Source organism: Anolis sagrei, chromosome 6 (assembly GCF_037176765.1).
Source record: "Anolis sagrei isolate rAnoSag1 chromosome 6, rAnoSag1.mat, whole genome shotgun sequence".
Lineage (NCBI taxonomy): Eukaryota > Metazoa > Chordata > Lepidosauria > Squamata > Dactyloidae > Anolis > Anolis sagrei.
In genome coordinates, this window is record NC_090026.1 from 132493409 (window position 1) to 132509006 (window position 15598).

Below are 15598 nucleotides of genomic sequence, written 5' to 3' on the forward strand. Positions count from 1 at the left end.
AGTCCTTTCTGATGTGTGTGTGCTTTTTGGTTTGTTTTGTTTTTATGAGTGATGGTCACTCGTTGGCCTGAGAGGTGTCTTGTGTCCAAATTTGGTGTCAATTTGTCCAGTGGTTTTTGAGTTCTGTTAATCCCACAAACGAACATCACATTTTTATTTATATAGATTAGCATATCAGTATTACATATTACTATATTGTACTATATCATTATATTATAATATTATTAGTAATATTACATGTGATATATAATATATAATTATAATATTGCATTATTATTATTATTATTATTATATCGTATTACATTGAAATATTTTGGCCGTGTCAGGAGTGGCCTGAGAAACTTCAAGTCGCTTCTGGTGTGAGAGAATTGGCCGTCTTTAAGGACGTTACCCAGGGGATGCCTGGATGTTTTGATGTTTTTACCATCCTTGTGGGAGGCTTCTGTCATGTCCCCTTTGCATGAGAAGCTGGAGCTGACAGAGGGAACTCATCCGCACACTCCCTGAATTTGAACCTGCGACCTGTCGGTCTTCAGTCCTGCCAGCACAGGGGTTTAACCCACTGCGCCACCGGGGGCTCCATTATAAATATTAGATGTGTATATATATTATATTATATTATATTATATTAAATGATATTATTAGTAAAGCACAGGAGACAAGATGGAATTGTCTTCTGCCTCCCTCTCTCTTCACTTCTCAAATGAAAACTTGGGGTCTCTCTGGGGCCGTGGGAGCTGGTTTTATGATCCGTGCCATATCACCACTTGGGGCAGGTGGTTACACAGGGTGGACTGGACTCCAGGACACATTTGGGGCTCCTTCGTGAAGATAAAATGGCCAAGATCAGAAGTAAATGAGAGAGGGAGCAAAAGCTGCAGAGAAAAGCCTGCCAGGAGCAAGAACTGGGTTGAACAGAGAAGCCTGAGTGTAATGTGTGGGACTGACTGTGTGAATGTGTGTGTGGGACGGAGGGGGGGGGGGGGGAGTAATATACAGAAATGTGTATGATGGTATGCAGAAACATATGAGGTCGTGTGGATGTAGCACACCTGGATTTCAGGAAGGCCTTCCTTTGACAAGTTCTCCCATGATCTTCTGGCAAACAAATTAGTCAAATGTGAGCTAGACAAAACTACAGTTATATGGATCCATAACTGGTTAAGTGAAGGAACCCAGAGGGTGCTTCTCCCCAAGGCTTCCTCCTCTTCATCCTGGAAGAAGTGAGGAGTGGAGAGCCATCAGCAGGGTTCCATCCTGCTCAGGATCTTCATTCATGACTTCTTAGAGGAAGAGTTAGAAGGCAGGATCATCAAGTTTGCAGATGGGACCAAATTGGGAGCGAGAGCCAATGCTCCAGAAGACAGGAGCAGAATTCAAAACGATATGGACAGATGAGAGAGATGATGGGCCAAAACAAACACAATGAAGTTCAAAAGGGACAAATGCAAGAGACCCCACTTAGGCAGAAAAAAGGAAATGCAAAGAGACAGAATGGGGGGATAATGATGCCTGGCTTGACCGCAGGACGTGGGAAAAAGATCTTGGAGTCCTCGTGAGGAGGAAGGGGAACAGGAGCCAACGGGATTTTGGCCTGCAGCAATAGGAGTCTAGTGTCTAGATCCAGGGAAGTCATACTCCCCATGCTCTATTCTGTCTTGGTCAGACCACACCTGGAATCACACTGTGTCCAATTCTGGCCACCACAGTTGAAGGGTATGTTGACTCTAAGCTGGAATGTATCCAGAGGAGATTGACTAAAATGATCCAGGGTCTGGAGAACAAGCCTTTTGTGGAATGGCTGAAAGAGCTGGGCATTGTTGAAGGCTTTCATGGTCGGCATCACTGGGTTGAGAGCTGGGCATGTTTAATCTGTAGAAAAGAAAGCTGAGGGGAGACATGATGAGGACCATGGGTCAAGATGTGAGGGAAAGTCACAGGGAGGAGGGAGCAAACTTGCAGAGCAATGGCTTCAAACGGCAGGAAAGGAGATTCTATCTGAACATGAGGAGGAACTTCCTGACTGTGAGAGCTGTTCAGCAGTGGAACTCTCTGCCCCAGAGTGTGGTGGAGCCTCCTTCTTTGAAGCCTTTAAAATAGAGGCTGGATGGCCATCTGTCGGGAGAGCTTTGAATGTGATTTTCCTGCTTCTTGGCAGAATGGGGCTGGACTGGATGACCCAGGAGGTCTCTCCCAACTCTAGGATTCTATGACACTTTTAACCTGGGTGGAAGTGGGCATTGCAGCCAGCGACAAAGTATTGTGTTACTATAGTACAACAGAGGACACTTCACCCAGGGCTGTGTTTGGCTCAGCAGAGAAATAGGAGCAGGAGCCAGAGCTGGGGGTGACTCAGCCACGGGCTCAAAGGGCAGAGGGCACAATCCCCAGGGGAGGGGAACCAACGCACCTCCTTGGCCGGCCACCCTCCTCACCCCCAGCAAGGCCTATGGGCTCTCCCATGAGCCAAACCTTGTGCCAGGAGGGTCAAGAAGCAGGAGCCCACTCCCAGCCATTTGGCCCTTCTGAACCCAGCACAGAGGCATGGGTGCATATCCATGAAACGAAGGGGCCCCCCACTGCAAGGGCCCGGCAGGAATGCAGCCTTGGGTTAGAGCATACGAGCAAGGGATACACTCCTTAGTTGCCGGGGGGGGGGGCTCTTTGGGGATCCAGGACTCTCTGGCTCTCACCCTAAAGCTCTGGCAAGAACCCCTGTTTTTCACAGAAAGGAGGTACCACCACCCAGCCAGGCCTTCGGGGGTCTCCACAAATACACATGCATGGCAAGCCCAGAGGGGCCAATCAAAACGCAGAAAAGAAGGCATAATGTTGAGGCCATTGGAACATTATTAATATAGATGGAAGACATACTATGCACAAAAAGGTTTGAAAGAAAAACTTCTGCACAACAATCGTTCTGCACAGAAAATAATACAACATACAGAAGTATTAACTCTAAGAAAATGTTATTTTCTGTATGGAAAATGCTGTGTTAGCAGTGTGCTCATGTCCCTGTGTGTGTTGTAAGGCCAGGCTCCTTTGTGCAAAGCCTGGCCTTACAACACACACGGGGACATGAGCACACTATACCTGTCCGAACGTATATCCCAAGCCACCAAGAACTTTAAGGTCATCTGGGGAAGCCCTGCTCTCGGTCCTGCCACCATTGCAGTCGCGCTTGGTGAGAACGAGAGACAGGGCCTTTTCCGTGGTGGCCCCTTGGCTGTGTGGAACTCCCTCCTGACTGAGATCAGATCTGCCCCAACACTCCTGACCTTCCGGAAGAAACTGAAGTCCTGGTTGTGGGATCAGCCATTTACAGAATAGACTGATTTGCTGGTATAGACATTGGTTATTGGACCATGATGGACTGCTTTTAGGATGAAGACTGAAATTGGTGAATATATATATATATATATATATATATATGTATATGTATATGTATATGTATATATGTATATATACACACACACACACACATATGTTTTAGCTGTTTTATTGTGACATGTGTTTTTATATTCTGCTTTGTTGTGTGTGGGCACTGTACTGTGCCATTTGGTAGCCGTCCTGAGTCGGCTACCAAAAAACCCATGCTGTGGATGATGGTGACTGGGAGGCCTCACATACATGGTGTCACTCTTAAGTCAAAGCCAACTTGACAGTCGTCACAAGAACAACTGGATTGTCTCCACTGCCTTTTGCACATGAACATTCTAGACCTTGAAAGCATCATCAAAACTTAGGTGTTTGAGCCACTCAGCCATGAACACACTAGACTTTGCCCTGAAATAAAAAGCAAGCGATTGTTGATTTCCGTTTTGCAGAGGAAAGGTGTCTAGTTGGCACTGAGCGGACCTTTGCCCAGACCCAGTCTGCCTGCACTGACTGCCGCTGTCCTTCTTGCTGCTCTTCAGAGGCCAAAGGAAGCCCTGCAGTCCAAGGTGAGTGGGGGTCTTGAGTGGGTGGTCTCCTCAGAAGCATCAGGCATAGCTGTTGCGGAGAATGGGCAGAGCTGGTGCCCGGCGCTGGTCCTTGGGGTGGCCTTCATGCTGTGATCTTGTATTCCTGCCTTGGGTGGGATTTAGAAGAATGGGCTTCATAGTCACATAGAGTGGGCGCCTCTCCTTGGAATCACCCAAAAGGAGAAGGAAGCCCAGAAGGACCCAGAGGAAAAGAGGCTCCAATTTCCACCCCCTCCCCCTCTCCCCAGGAATACATTTGGGGCAGAGGAATTATAGCACCTATGGGGGAATGTTCGGTGATGCTGAGCCATGGACAGTCTCAGGCTAAAAGGAATGACCATGGTGAGCTACCAACTGGTGCACATTCCCAACAGTTTCTCCACTTTGATCTGGTTTTAGGCCTGGTCACGGAATGGAGATAGCTCTGGTCACCCTGGTGGATGATCTCCACAGAGAACTAGATGGGGGAGCGTGTCCCTGTTGGTTCTCTTGGACATCTCAGCGGCTTTCGATACCATTGACCATGGTATCCTTCTGGGTTGGCTCTCCGGAATGGGTTTTGGGGGCACTGCATTGCAAAGGCTCCACTCCTTCCTGGAGGATCATACCCAGATGGTGATGTTGGAGGACGCTTACTCAGACCCCTGGCCCTTGACCTGTGGGGGTCCTGCAAGGTTGCAATCATTCTCCCATGCTCTTCAACATCTACATGAAACCATTGGGCAAGATCATCCGGAGTTTTGGAGTTGACACACAACTCTACTACTCTTTTCCACTGAATTCCAGGGAAGCTCCCCTGATCCTAAACCAGTACCTGACAGCTGTGATGGACTGGATGAGGGCAAACAAGCTGAGACATAATCCAGACAAGACAGAGGTCCTCCTGGTCAGTAGCGAGGCCGATCGGGATCTAGAGTGGCAACCTGTGCTCGATAAGGTTACACCCCCCCCCCTGAGGACACAGGTCTGCAGCCTGGGGGTCCTCCTGGACTCAGCACTGGTGTTTGCGGGTCAGTGGCTGGAAGGGCCTTTGCACAGTTAAAACTTGTGCGCCAGCTGCGACTGTACCTCAAAAAGCCAGACTTGGCCATGGTGGTCCACGCCTTAGTTACATCCAGAATGGACTACTGTAATGCTCTCTACATGGGCTGCCTTTGAAGGCAGTTCAGAAACTGCAGCTAGTGCAAAGGTTGGCTGCCAGTTTACTACCTGGGCTAGCCACAGAGAACATACCACACCCCTACTGAAAGATCTCCACCGGTTTCTGACAAGTTTCCAGGCTCAATTCAGGGTGCAGGTGATCACCTATAAAGCCCTCTAGGCTTTGAGTTCAACCTATCTATGCCCAAATATGAACAGAGATGGAGTTTGGGGGAAATAGACCTTGACATTTGGTATTACCTATAAAGCCCTATAGGCTTTGTTTTTTTTTGTAATTGTAGGATTTATAGTTCACCTATAGTTCACTCCTGTGCTTTCTGGTGGTCTTTGGTGACCCTTCTGACATCCCCTTGTGACCCCCCCCCCCCCAGGAGTCCTGACCCCCAGGTTGAGAAAGGGTGCCTTAAGGCCATCCAGTCCAACTCCCTTCACCAGGGCAAGAAAACATAATCCAGGCCCTCCTGACAAAGAGCCTTCCATCTCTCTCTCTCTCTCTCTCTCTTTCTCTTTCTCTCTCTCTCTCTCTCTCTATATATATATATATGTATATACATACACTAGCTGACCCCAATCTGGTGATCTGGAAAATAAAGTAATGAGAAAGTGTAATTTCTTTATGTTTGAGGGGAAACAGTATTTCTTGCTGTTTCTTTGTCAGTGTTGATGTAGAGATTGTCTGGTTTGCCTACTCTGGAGCATGCAACAAAGAATTGTCTTTCTTTAGGGGTCCCTTTCAAATCTATCATACTATATCTCTCTCTGTAAATCATATATATCTCTATCTGTGGCTGGATGGCTCTTTGCCAAGAGGGCTTTGTTTTCATTTTCTTGCCCTAGTGAAGGGAGCTGGACTGGATGGCCTTAAGTATTATCTGTTGGTCATGCCGGTTCTGTGTAGGAAGTTTGGCTCAATTCTATTGCTGGTGGGATTCAGAATGCTCTTTGATTGTAGGTGAACTATAAATCCAAGTAACTACAACTCCCAAATGTCAAGTGGGGGGGCTGCTGGTCTTCCCATGGTTTGCATCCTGCCTTCACCCAACGGGTCCCAACGGGGGGGGGGGGGGGGTGCAGCCGCTCCTGCTGCCAGGCTTGTCTTGCAATCCTCCGGTTTTCGGGGGAGGGTTGCCTGGGGGCCACTTGGGCCTCAAGGAGCCTCTACGGCGGCTCCAGCTGCTGCCGGGGCTTTCCTCGCCAAGCCTCCACGCCCTCCGTCTCTCTTTCCTTTCCTCAATCCCTCCCCTCCCCAAAAGAAAGAGGACTCTGCCTTCCTGTTTGGAAAGGCACTCCATGGCAAGGCAGTCCCTTTCCCTCTCCACGGTTGGTGCATCAGTCTTCTCGCGTGCTGGGGAGGGGGGGGGGACTTTTTGCGTATGCTCAGTTGGGTATTGGGAGGTGTGGGATTTTAAAGTTATTTCCCTTCATTTTTAAAGATTTTTTTTGTTTGAAAGACATAGATTGGATTAGTATGTGTTTTGCTACCAAATTTGGTGTCAATTCTCCCAATGGTTTTTGAGTTCTGTTAATCCCACAAACGAACATTATATTTTTATTTATATACATTAATTAATAACCTCCTTTTAGAAGAAGCGGCGTAACTTCTCATCTGGGGATTTGTGTCTCTGAGCCTTGCAGCTGAATGGAAAGCCCGACTGCTTTGCCTCCAGCCATTCAGCCCTTCCTCGCTTTGGCTGATTTCCTGTTTTCTTTCTCTTTCAGATTGAGAAATCCTGAGCACGGAAATCTATTGTATTATTGCGTTAAGAATATGGCTGAATGCAGTGAAGGTGAGAATGTAATGACAAAGGCTCAAGCTCCATCTGCACTGCCGGATAAAGTCCACATCATCTGCTTTGAACTAGATTACCGTATATACTCGAATATAAGCCTCGTTTTTCAGCCCCTTTTTCAGGCTGAAAAAGTTCCCCTCGTCTTATACTCGAGCCAAGGTTATTTATTATTTTACTCTGTTATTAGTATTATCTTTATTACATTGATTTACTCTATTTATTATTGCGTTTACATTATTTTACTTTATTATTACATTTATTTTCTCGATTTATTATTACATTTACATTATTTTACCCTATTGTCATTTTTATTACATTTATTTCCTCTATTATTACATTTGCATTATTTTTTTACATTTATTATTTTACTCTATTTATTACCTTTATTATTTTTATTATTTTATTTTTTCATATTTATTATTGTTATTATTACATTTCCATTATTTTACTCGATTATAATTATTACTATTATTTATTTATTTATTTATTTATTTAGCAGTTTTGTATACCGGTCTTCTCACCTCCATCGAGGAACTCAGGCTGGTTTCCAACATCAATATTACAGACAGTCATTAAAAACATCATATTCTAAATCAGACTAAAACATTAAAACATTAAAATAGCAAAATACAATCATATAATTACAATGGTCAGTCGTCATCAAAAAAATAATTGTTCGTCATCATCCACCCATATCACGGGATCGTGGCTCATTCATCGAATGCCAATTTCCATAGCCAAGTTTTCACCTGTCTTCTGAACGTCAAGATAGAAGGGGCAGTTCTGATCTCCAGTGGAAGGGAGTTCCAGAGTCGAGGGGCCACCACCGAGAAGGCCCTGTCACTCGTCCCCATCAGACGCGCTTGTAAGGCCGGTGGGACTGAGAGCAGGGCCCCTCCAGACGATCTTAGCAATCTTGATGGTTCATAGGGGAGGATACGTTTGGACAGGTAAATTGGGCTGGAGTCGTTTATTATTATTATTACATTTATTTACTAATGCTTCCTCTTCATCTTAGAAAGAAGTGACGAGTGGAGTGCCGCGGGGTTTCCCTTTCCTGACAGCGTCTCCTCTTGTTCCCTCCCTTGTTTCAGACGCTGAACTGAGGATTGTCCTGGTGGGGAGAACCAGATCCAGGAAGAGCGCCACAGGAAACTCCATCTTAGGAAAGAAGACGTTTAAGTCTACCACACACCCCGCATCAGGGACAAAAACCTGCGAAAAGGAAGAGACTGTGATTGATGGCAGGAAAATTGTGGTGGTTGACACGCCTGGGTTTTTTGACACCAGTGTCACACCGGAAGAAACTTCCAAAGAAGTTGAAAAGTGTGTGAAATGGTGCTCCCCAGGTCCACATGCCATCATACAAGTCATGCAAGTGGCCCGTTTCACTCCGGAGGAGAAATACGTGGCTCAAATAATCCAAGATATTTTCAGCCTCGAGGCCAGGCATTACATGATCGTTGTGTTCACCCGCAAAGACGATCTGGAAGGAAAGCCTTTGAAGACATTCTTAGAGGAAGGAGATGCTTCTCTTTGGGAGTACATTGACCGATGCGGGGGCCGTTGCCTTGCTTTCAACAATAGGGCTGAAGGTCAGGAGAGGGAAGAGCAGGTGAGGGAGCTGCTGGGCATGATCGATGCCATGCTGGAAAAGAACAACAAGGCCCCCTTTTACACTGAAGAGATGCTCGCCAGGGACCAAAAACAGATCGAAGAACACCGACGTCTGCAAAGGGAGAACAGAGAGCTGAGGAAGAAGTACGAAAAATGGCTAGAAGGATACATAAACCCATGCCACGTACTCTAGTAGTTGCAACCGTGTAGCCTTTTCAACAAAATGCAAAACAGGCCTTGGTGATACTTTTCTTAGGCACATGCCCTCAAAACAAGGAAATAGTATTTGTTGTGACCCGGATGGAACCACAGAGTGCCTCTGATGAGGATGATGGGATTCAGGATCACAATCAGGTTCAAAATGTTCCTGTTATAGTCAATGAGGAACAGGGTGTGGAAGTTCAGTTTCCTACAAGAAGAAATGAGTGTGTTGATACTGAAACTAGCCAGGTGCTGGTGCAAATTGACTCAGAAAAGGAGGACAGTTCTCAGCCTGATAATGAGCAAACAGGGAAACAGGCTGACACTAACGAACAGACTGGCCTTGACAAAACGGGAACCTTAGATCGAGCTGACCGTTTGGAATTCAGAGTTCGAAGGAGTGTGAGAATAGCTAACAAGAAGGAGGTCAGAGGCCAAAGAAATGCTTTCATGTACTGCAAAGGGTATTAAGCAGTGTGTTTGGGACCAAACCTTTATCAGAGCAACTTTTCGTTTAACCAAGAAGCTTGCACTTTGCTTGTCTGGATTGTCTTGCAGTTCTTGTGTTCATGGTCTCAGGACTCAGTCATGTTCTCATGGGATTTTGCTTTGCTGGTGCCTTTTTGGATTATGCTTCAAAGTGTGATTTTATATTGATCTTCTGAAACATTACTTTTGCTTTTAAGAACTTTTTATATTTTACTTTTTAATAAACTATAAAGACTTCTGGCTGTGTGCAGTTTGGTGTCTTCAGCAAGGTGAACCTATTCTGAGGTGCAACAGTGTTAACCAAATGTAACTCCATGTAAGAATGTGCGCAAGGGCCATACTGAAAAACCAACGCCTCATATTTTATCTGTAACCTTAGAACTACATTCACCAGCATATATTCTAATAGGTGAAGCCACTTTACATCCCGGTAGAAGTCCTCATGGTCATGCGGTGGTTCTCTAAATAATTAATCCGGTGGGGAAAAGGAATAGGATGAAACATTCACCAGCTGGTTGCTAATCACTAGGGGCACTCCCAGCAGCCATCGCACCTGAATATCCCAAAGCTATCTGTCTACATGTATTCTATATTTCCACGTATGTTTCATTCCATTTCTGCAATGATTCCAATTGTTGTTGTTGATTCGTTCAGTCGCTTCTGACTCTTTGTGACCTCCTGGACCAGCCCAGGCCAGAGCTCCCTGTTGGCCGTGGCCACCCCCAGCTCCTTATAAGTGTTGTTTGATAGGAATGTACAAAATAAATAAATACATAAATAAAATAAAGTGGTATAAGCAAGTTTTATTCCTATTTGCTTCAGAGGAGTAATGAAAGCAAAAGATTTCTCATAGCATATGTTTATTTGTTTCATCTAATATTTGGGATGCATGATTTTGGGTGAAGAATGTGTCATGTTAGGTGTCTGGTGATTAAACATCCGGGTGTTAGGGAGTTTTTGAGTTTAGTGATGTATTTCTTTGCTACTCTGATATGGCAGTGTATTGGCTACTCTGAACTCTTGTGAGAAAATACATAAAACAAATAAACAGATTGTGACTCCTGATGGAAGAGAGACATTATGTTCTTAGATCTATCTACTAGGCCTGGGTAACAACGGAAAAATTTGTTTCTAAAATCGATTTGTTTTTGGGGGGTTTTTGCGTTTCGTTTTTTAAAAGAATTCAGAATTTTTTCTTTAAAAAAGTTCGATATTTACAAAATTTCGTAAAATTACAAAACAATACGAAACAATACGAAACAATTTTGAAACAATAACGAATCGATTCGTTAATGGCGGACGCTAAAAAAACCTCCAAATGAGACAGGGGGAACTTCTGAAGCTTCCCTCTCCCTCTGTTGTTGACTGTTGGTGTGATATTTATAATTTTTTTTCACTGATTAAACAAACAACAACTATAAAACTTGCCCCAGACATGCGGAAATAATAACGAAACAAATATGAAACAATTACGAAACGAATACGAAACAATTACAAAATGAATTGAAAAATTGTCTCGATTTTTAGTTGCTCCTGAATGGTTCGTTATCGCTTCGTTATAAAAAAAATAACGAATTTTTAACGAATTACGAAATTAACGAACAAAACTGCCCAGCCCTAGAAAATACATAAAACAAATAAACAGATTGTGACTCCTGATGGAAGAGAGACATTATTTTCTTAGATCTATCTACACATCGACATTGCTCCATCCAGGCCTGTTCTGGAGCTTTCATTTCAGCTCTGCATCTGTGGAAAGCCCCACAGCATTCATTTCTTTTTCCACAGGAATGTTGTATACTCAAGAAAACAGAAATACAGACAGAAACAGACAGAACAAAAGAGTTACTAAAAGAATAATCTCCTTCCGCCCCAGAAAGAAAACCAAAAGACCACACCAACAAATAGAACTCTGTCTAAAACATACTCTGCCCTATAAAACATACACTACTAAATACATATAAACATAGAGCAACACGGATTCTTTCTTTGCAACCTTGAATGTCCTTTCCCTTAGAAATCCTGAGCGGAGGGCCCTCTTTGCCTGGGATTCCCCTTTTGCAAGAAGAGGGAACTCTCCGAAGCACCTACTTCCCCAAGGTTCCCCCTTTGCAGGTCTATTTATGGTGCTTCTCAAAGGAAGACCTGAAGGCTCCCCAGGGCTGGTTTTATGATTTATGTCACATCACCATTTGGGGCAGGGGGTTGCACAGGGTGGACTGGACTCGGGGACACATTTCGGGCTACTTCATGAAGGTAACATGACCAGCAAAAGCTGCAGAGAAAAGCCTGCCAGGAGCAAGAACGGAGTTGAACAGAGAAGCCTGAGTAGAATGTGTGTGACTGACTAGTGGGTTTGTGTTTGGGGGGAGGGGTAATATACGGAAATGTGTATGATGGCATGCAGAAACATATGATGTCGTGTGGATGTAGCACACCTGGATTTCAGGAAGGCCTTCCTTTGTTCGACAAGGTTCCCCATGCCCTTCTGCCAAACAAATGAGTCAAATGTGAGCTAGGCAAAACTACCGTTAGATGGATCCATAATTGGTTAAGTGGAGGAACCCAGAGGGTGATTCTCCCCAAGGCTTCCTCCTCTTCATACCGGAAAGAAAGAATTTATTTACTTATTTATAGTATTTATATACCATCTTCCTTTTTCCTTCCAATTTCCCCAAGATCATTGTTCAGCAAAGGACAAGAGGGATCCTCTCACCTCTGCAGGAGTCTACCAGATACTATGCAGCTGTGGACAAGTCTACATAGGGACCACCAAACGCAGCATTGCCCAGACACGCATCAAGAAACATGAAAGGCACTGCAAACTACTCCAACCAGAGAAGTCAGCCATAGCAGAGCACCTGATGAACCAACCTGGACACAGCATATTATTTGAGAACACAGAGATGCTGGACCACTCTCACAACCACCATGTCAGACTACACAGAGAAGCCATTGAAACCCAGAAGAAACATGTGGACAATTTCAACAGAAAGGAGGAAACCATGAAAATGAACAAAATCTGGCTACCAGTATTAAAAAACTCAAAAATTACAACAGCAAAACAACAGAGGGGAAACAAACAGGCACATAAAATCACTCTCAACAAGAGATTCCCCCCAGGCGCTTCCAGGCCACTGAATGCAAATCAAGGTGATCAGCTGAAACATTCACAGCTAGCCCCAGCAAACAAGAGTCCTTTGTTTCACCCTGGTCATTCCACAGATATATAAACCCATTTTTCCTACTTCCAACAGACCACACTACTTCTGAGGATGCTTGCCATAGAAGCAGGCAAAATGTCAGGAGAAAAATTGCCTCCAGAACATGGCCATATAGCCCGGAAAAACCTACAACAACCCTATTTATATACCGCTTTTCTCACCCCTTTTGTTGTTCATTCGTTCAGTGGTTTCTGACTCTTCGTGACCTCATGGACCAGCCCAGGCCAGAGCTCCCTGTCAGCTGTCACCACTCCAGCTTAAGGTCAATCCAGTCATTTCAAGGATGCCATGCATCCATCTTGCCCTTGGTTGGCCCCTCTTCCTTTTGCCTTCAATTTTCATTCCCTTCTCTAGGCTTTGCTGTCTCCTCATGATGTGGCCAAAGGACTTCCACTTTGTCTCTAGTCTCCTTCCCTCCAATGAGCAGCCGGGCTTTATTTCCTGGAGGATGGACTGGTTGGATCTTCTCGCAGTCCAAGGCACTCTCAGAACTTTCCTCCAGCACCACAGTTCAAAAGCATCTATCTTCCTTCGCTCAGCCTTCCCTAAGGTCCAGCTCTCACATCTGTGCTGGTACAACCGGCTGGTACAACCGGTTAGACCACATCTGGAATATTGTGTCCAATTTTGGGCACCACAATTCAAGAGAGATCTTGACAAGCTGGAATGTGTCCAGTAGAGGAGGGAGACTAAAATGATCAAGGGTCTGGAGAACAAGCCCTATGAGGAGAGGCTTAGGGAACTGGGCATGTTTAGCCTGAAGAAGAGAAGGCTGAGAGGAGATATGATAGCCATGTATAAATATGTGAGAGGAAGCCACAGGGAGGAGGGAGCAAGCTTGTTTTCTGCTTCCTTGGAGACTAGGACGTGGAACAATGGCTTCAAACTACAAGAGACGAGATTCCATCTGAACATGAGGAAGAACTTCCTGACTGTGAGAGCCGTTCAGCAGTGGAACTCTCTGCCCCGGAGTGTGGTGGAGGCTCCTTCTTTGGGAGCTTTTAAGCAGAGGCTGGATGGCCATCTGTCAAGGGTGATTTGAATGCAATATTCCTGCTTCTTGGCAGAATGGGGTTGGACTGGATGATGGCCCAGGAGGTCTCTTCCAACTCTTTGATTCTATGATTCTATGAGGCTGGGTGGCCATCTGTCAGGGGTGATTTGAATGCAATATTCCTGCTTCTTGGCAGAATATGGGGTTGGACTGGATGGCCCAGGAGGTCTCTTCCAATTCTTTGATTCTAGGATTCTATGATTCTAGGAGGTCCAATTTTGTTTGCTTTGCATTTAATGTTTATTGCAGTCCTAAGTTTCAGGGACCTGATTTCCTGGCTGCAGTCTGCGTCTGCGGTCATCTTTGCGCCTAGAAATACAAACCCTGTCACGGCCTCCACGTTTTCTCCCTCTATTTCCCACTTGTCAATCATTCTTGTTGCCGTGATCTTGGTTTTTTTTTTAATGTTTAATTGCAACCCAGCTTTTGCGCTTTTTTCTTTCACCTTGGTGTGAAAGCTCCTCAGCTCCTCCTTGCTTTCGGCCATCAAAGTGGTGCCATCTGCATATCTAAGGTTGTTCATGTTTCTTCCAGCAATTTTTTCCCCAGCCTTGCATTCGTCAAGCCCCGCACATCCTCGCATGATGTGTTCTGCATACAAGTTGAATAGGTTGGGTGAGAGGATACAGCCCTGCCGTACGCCTTTCCCAATCTTGAACCAGTCTGTTGTTCCATGGTCGGTTCTCACCCCTGAGGGGACTCAAAGCCTGGCTCCTTTCCGCAAAGCCTTCTGTCCCCATCCTTGCACTCCACAGATACCTCTGGGCACACGAAGCCAAGGAGGGACACAACCCACAGCGCTGGAATCATGACTTGTCTTCCAAGTGTTGGTTGGCCCCTCTGGGATGCCCATGCAGGCATGAGTGAGCGTGTGTCTGTGTTGTGGTGTGATTGGGAAAGGTATTCTCTTATATCCATGGCACCCACCATGTTTACAAGGCACTTGGCCTGGGAACGGGTTTATCTGGTTGTGTTTCTGTGCTGAAGAATGCTGTGACTGTTGAGAAAGTGAAAGCGACCGGTGCCAAGGTAAACAGCACCTTCTGAGCCTATCCCTTGCCGTGTGAGCTCTGGGCACATTGGGTGGGACAAGCAAAAGATTTCAAGAACAAAAGAGATTTAAAAATCAACTTAAAGCCAAACTATAAAAGTGTGACCTAGAAACCAAGAGAGATCTGGGAAGCCCTGGCCGTGGAGCATTGGACCTGGAGGCCAGCTGTCAGGAAGAACATCCATACTTTCAAATGTGACGTTGGAGGAATGTTCTGCAAATATCATGGACTACAGAAGGTAAGTCAATGGGTCCTGGAGAAGAGATACATTACTGAGAAAGAGGATAAGCCTGGGGAAATTCAAAGCCAGTAATAAAAGAGGGAGACCAGTTTTCAGATGGATGGGCTCCATCATGGAAGCCAAAATGGCTGCCCTGAGTCTGCAAGACCTTGAACATCATCCAGAGTTTTGGAGTTCAGTGCTATCTGTACGCAGATGATGTCCAGCTCTGTCACTCCTTCCCATCCGCTATAAAGGAGGTCCTAAATCGTTTTGGCCCAGGGTACCTGTCTGAATGTATCTCCCTCTACAAGCCACCAAGAACTTTAAGATCATCTGGGGAAGCCTTGCTCTCAATCCCGCCACCATCGCAGTCACGCTTGGTGGGAATGAGAGACAGGGCTTTTTCTGTGGTGTCCCCTCGGCTGTGGAACTTCCTGCCGAAGGAGATCAGATCTGCCCCAACCCTCCTGACCTTCTGGAGGAAACTGAAGTCCTGGTTGTGGGATCAGGCATTTGCAGAATAGACTGATTTGCTGGTATAGACATTGGTTATTAGACCATGCTGGACTGCTTTTAGGATGATGGGTGAAGTTGGCGAATACACACACACACACACACGGTGTGTGTGTTGGTGTATATATATATATGTGTGTGTGTGTGTGTGTTTTTAATATATATATATATATATATATATATATATATATATGTTTTAGCTGTTTTATTGTGACATGTGTTTTTATATTCTGCTTTGTTGTGTGTGGGCACTGTACTGTGCCATTTGGTAGCCCTCCTGAGTCCCTCTGCAGAGGTTGAGAAGGACGG

The 15598-nt window shown here is 45.3% G+C and overlaps 2 protein-coding genes across 2 annotated transcripts in view; both read left to right on the plus strand.

The window, feature by feature from the left end:
* Window positions 1-3870: 3870 nt before the first annotated feature.
* LOC132779726 (uncharacterized) overlaps window positions 3871-15598 on the plus strand; it is a 62143-nt gene continuing 50415 nt past the window's right edge. The window contains exon 1 of the mRNA XM_067470448.1: window positions 3871-3944. The gene's annotated coding sequence lies outside the window, so the exon portion shown is untranslated. The remainder of the gene's footprint in view (window positions 3945-15598) is intronic.
* LOC132782257 (GTPase IMAP family member 4-like) lies at window positions 4247-9231 on the plus strand. The gene is made up of 3 exons (XM_067469546.1): window positions 4247-4307; window positions 4640-4975; window positions 8011-9231. Exons 1-3 carry the CDS (start codon window positions 4247-4249, stop codon window positions 8724-8726), a joined length of 1113 nt encoding a protein of 370 aa, XP_067325647.1. The 3' UTR covers window positions 8727-9231.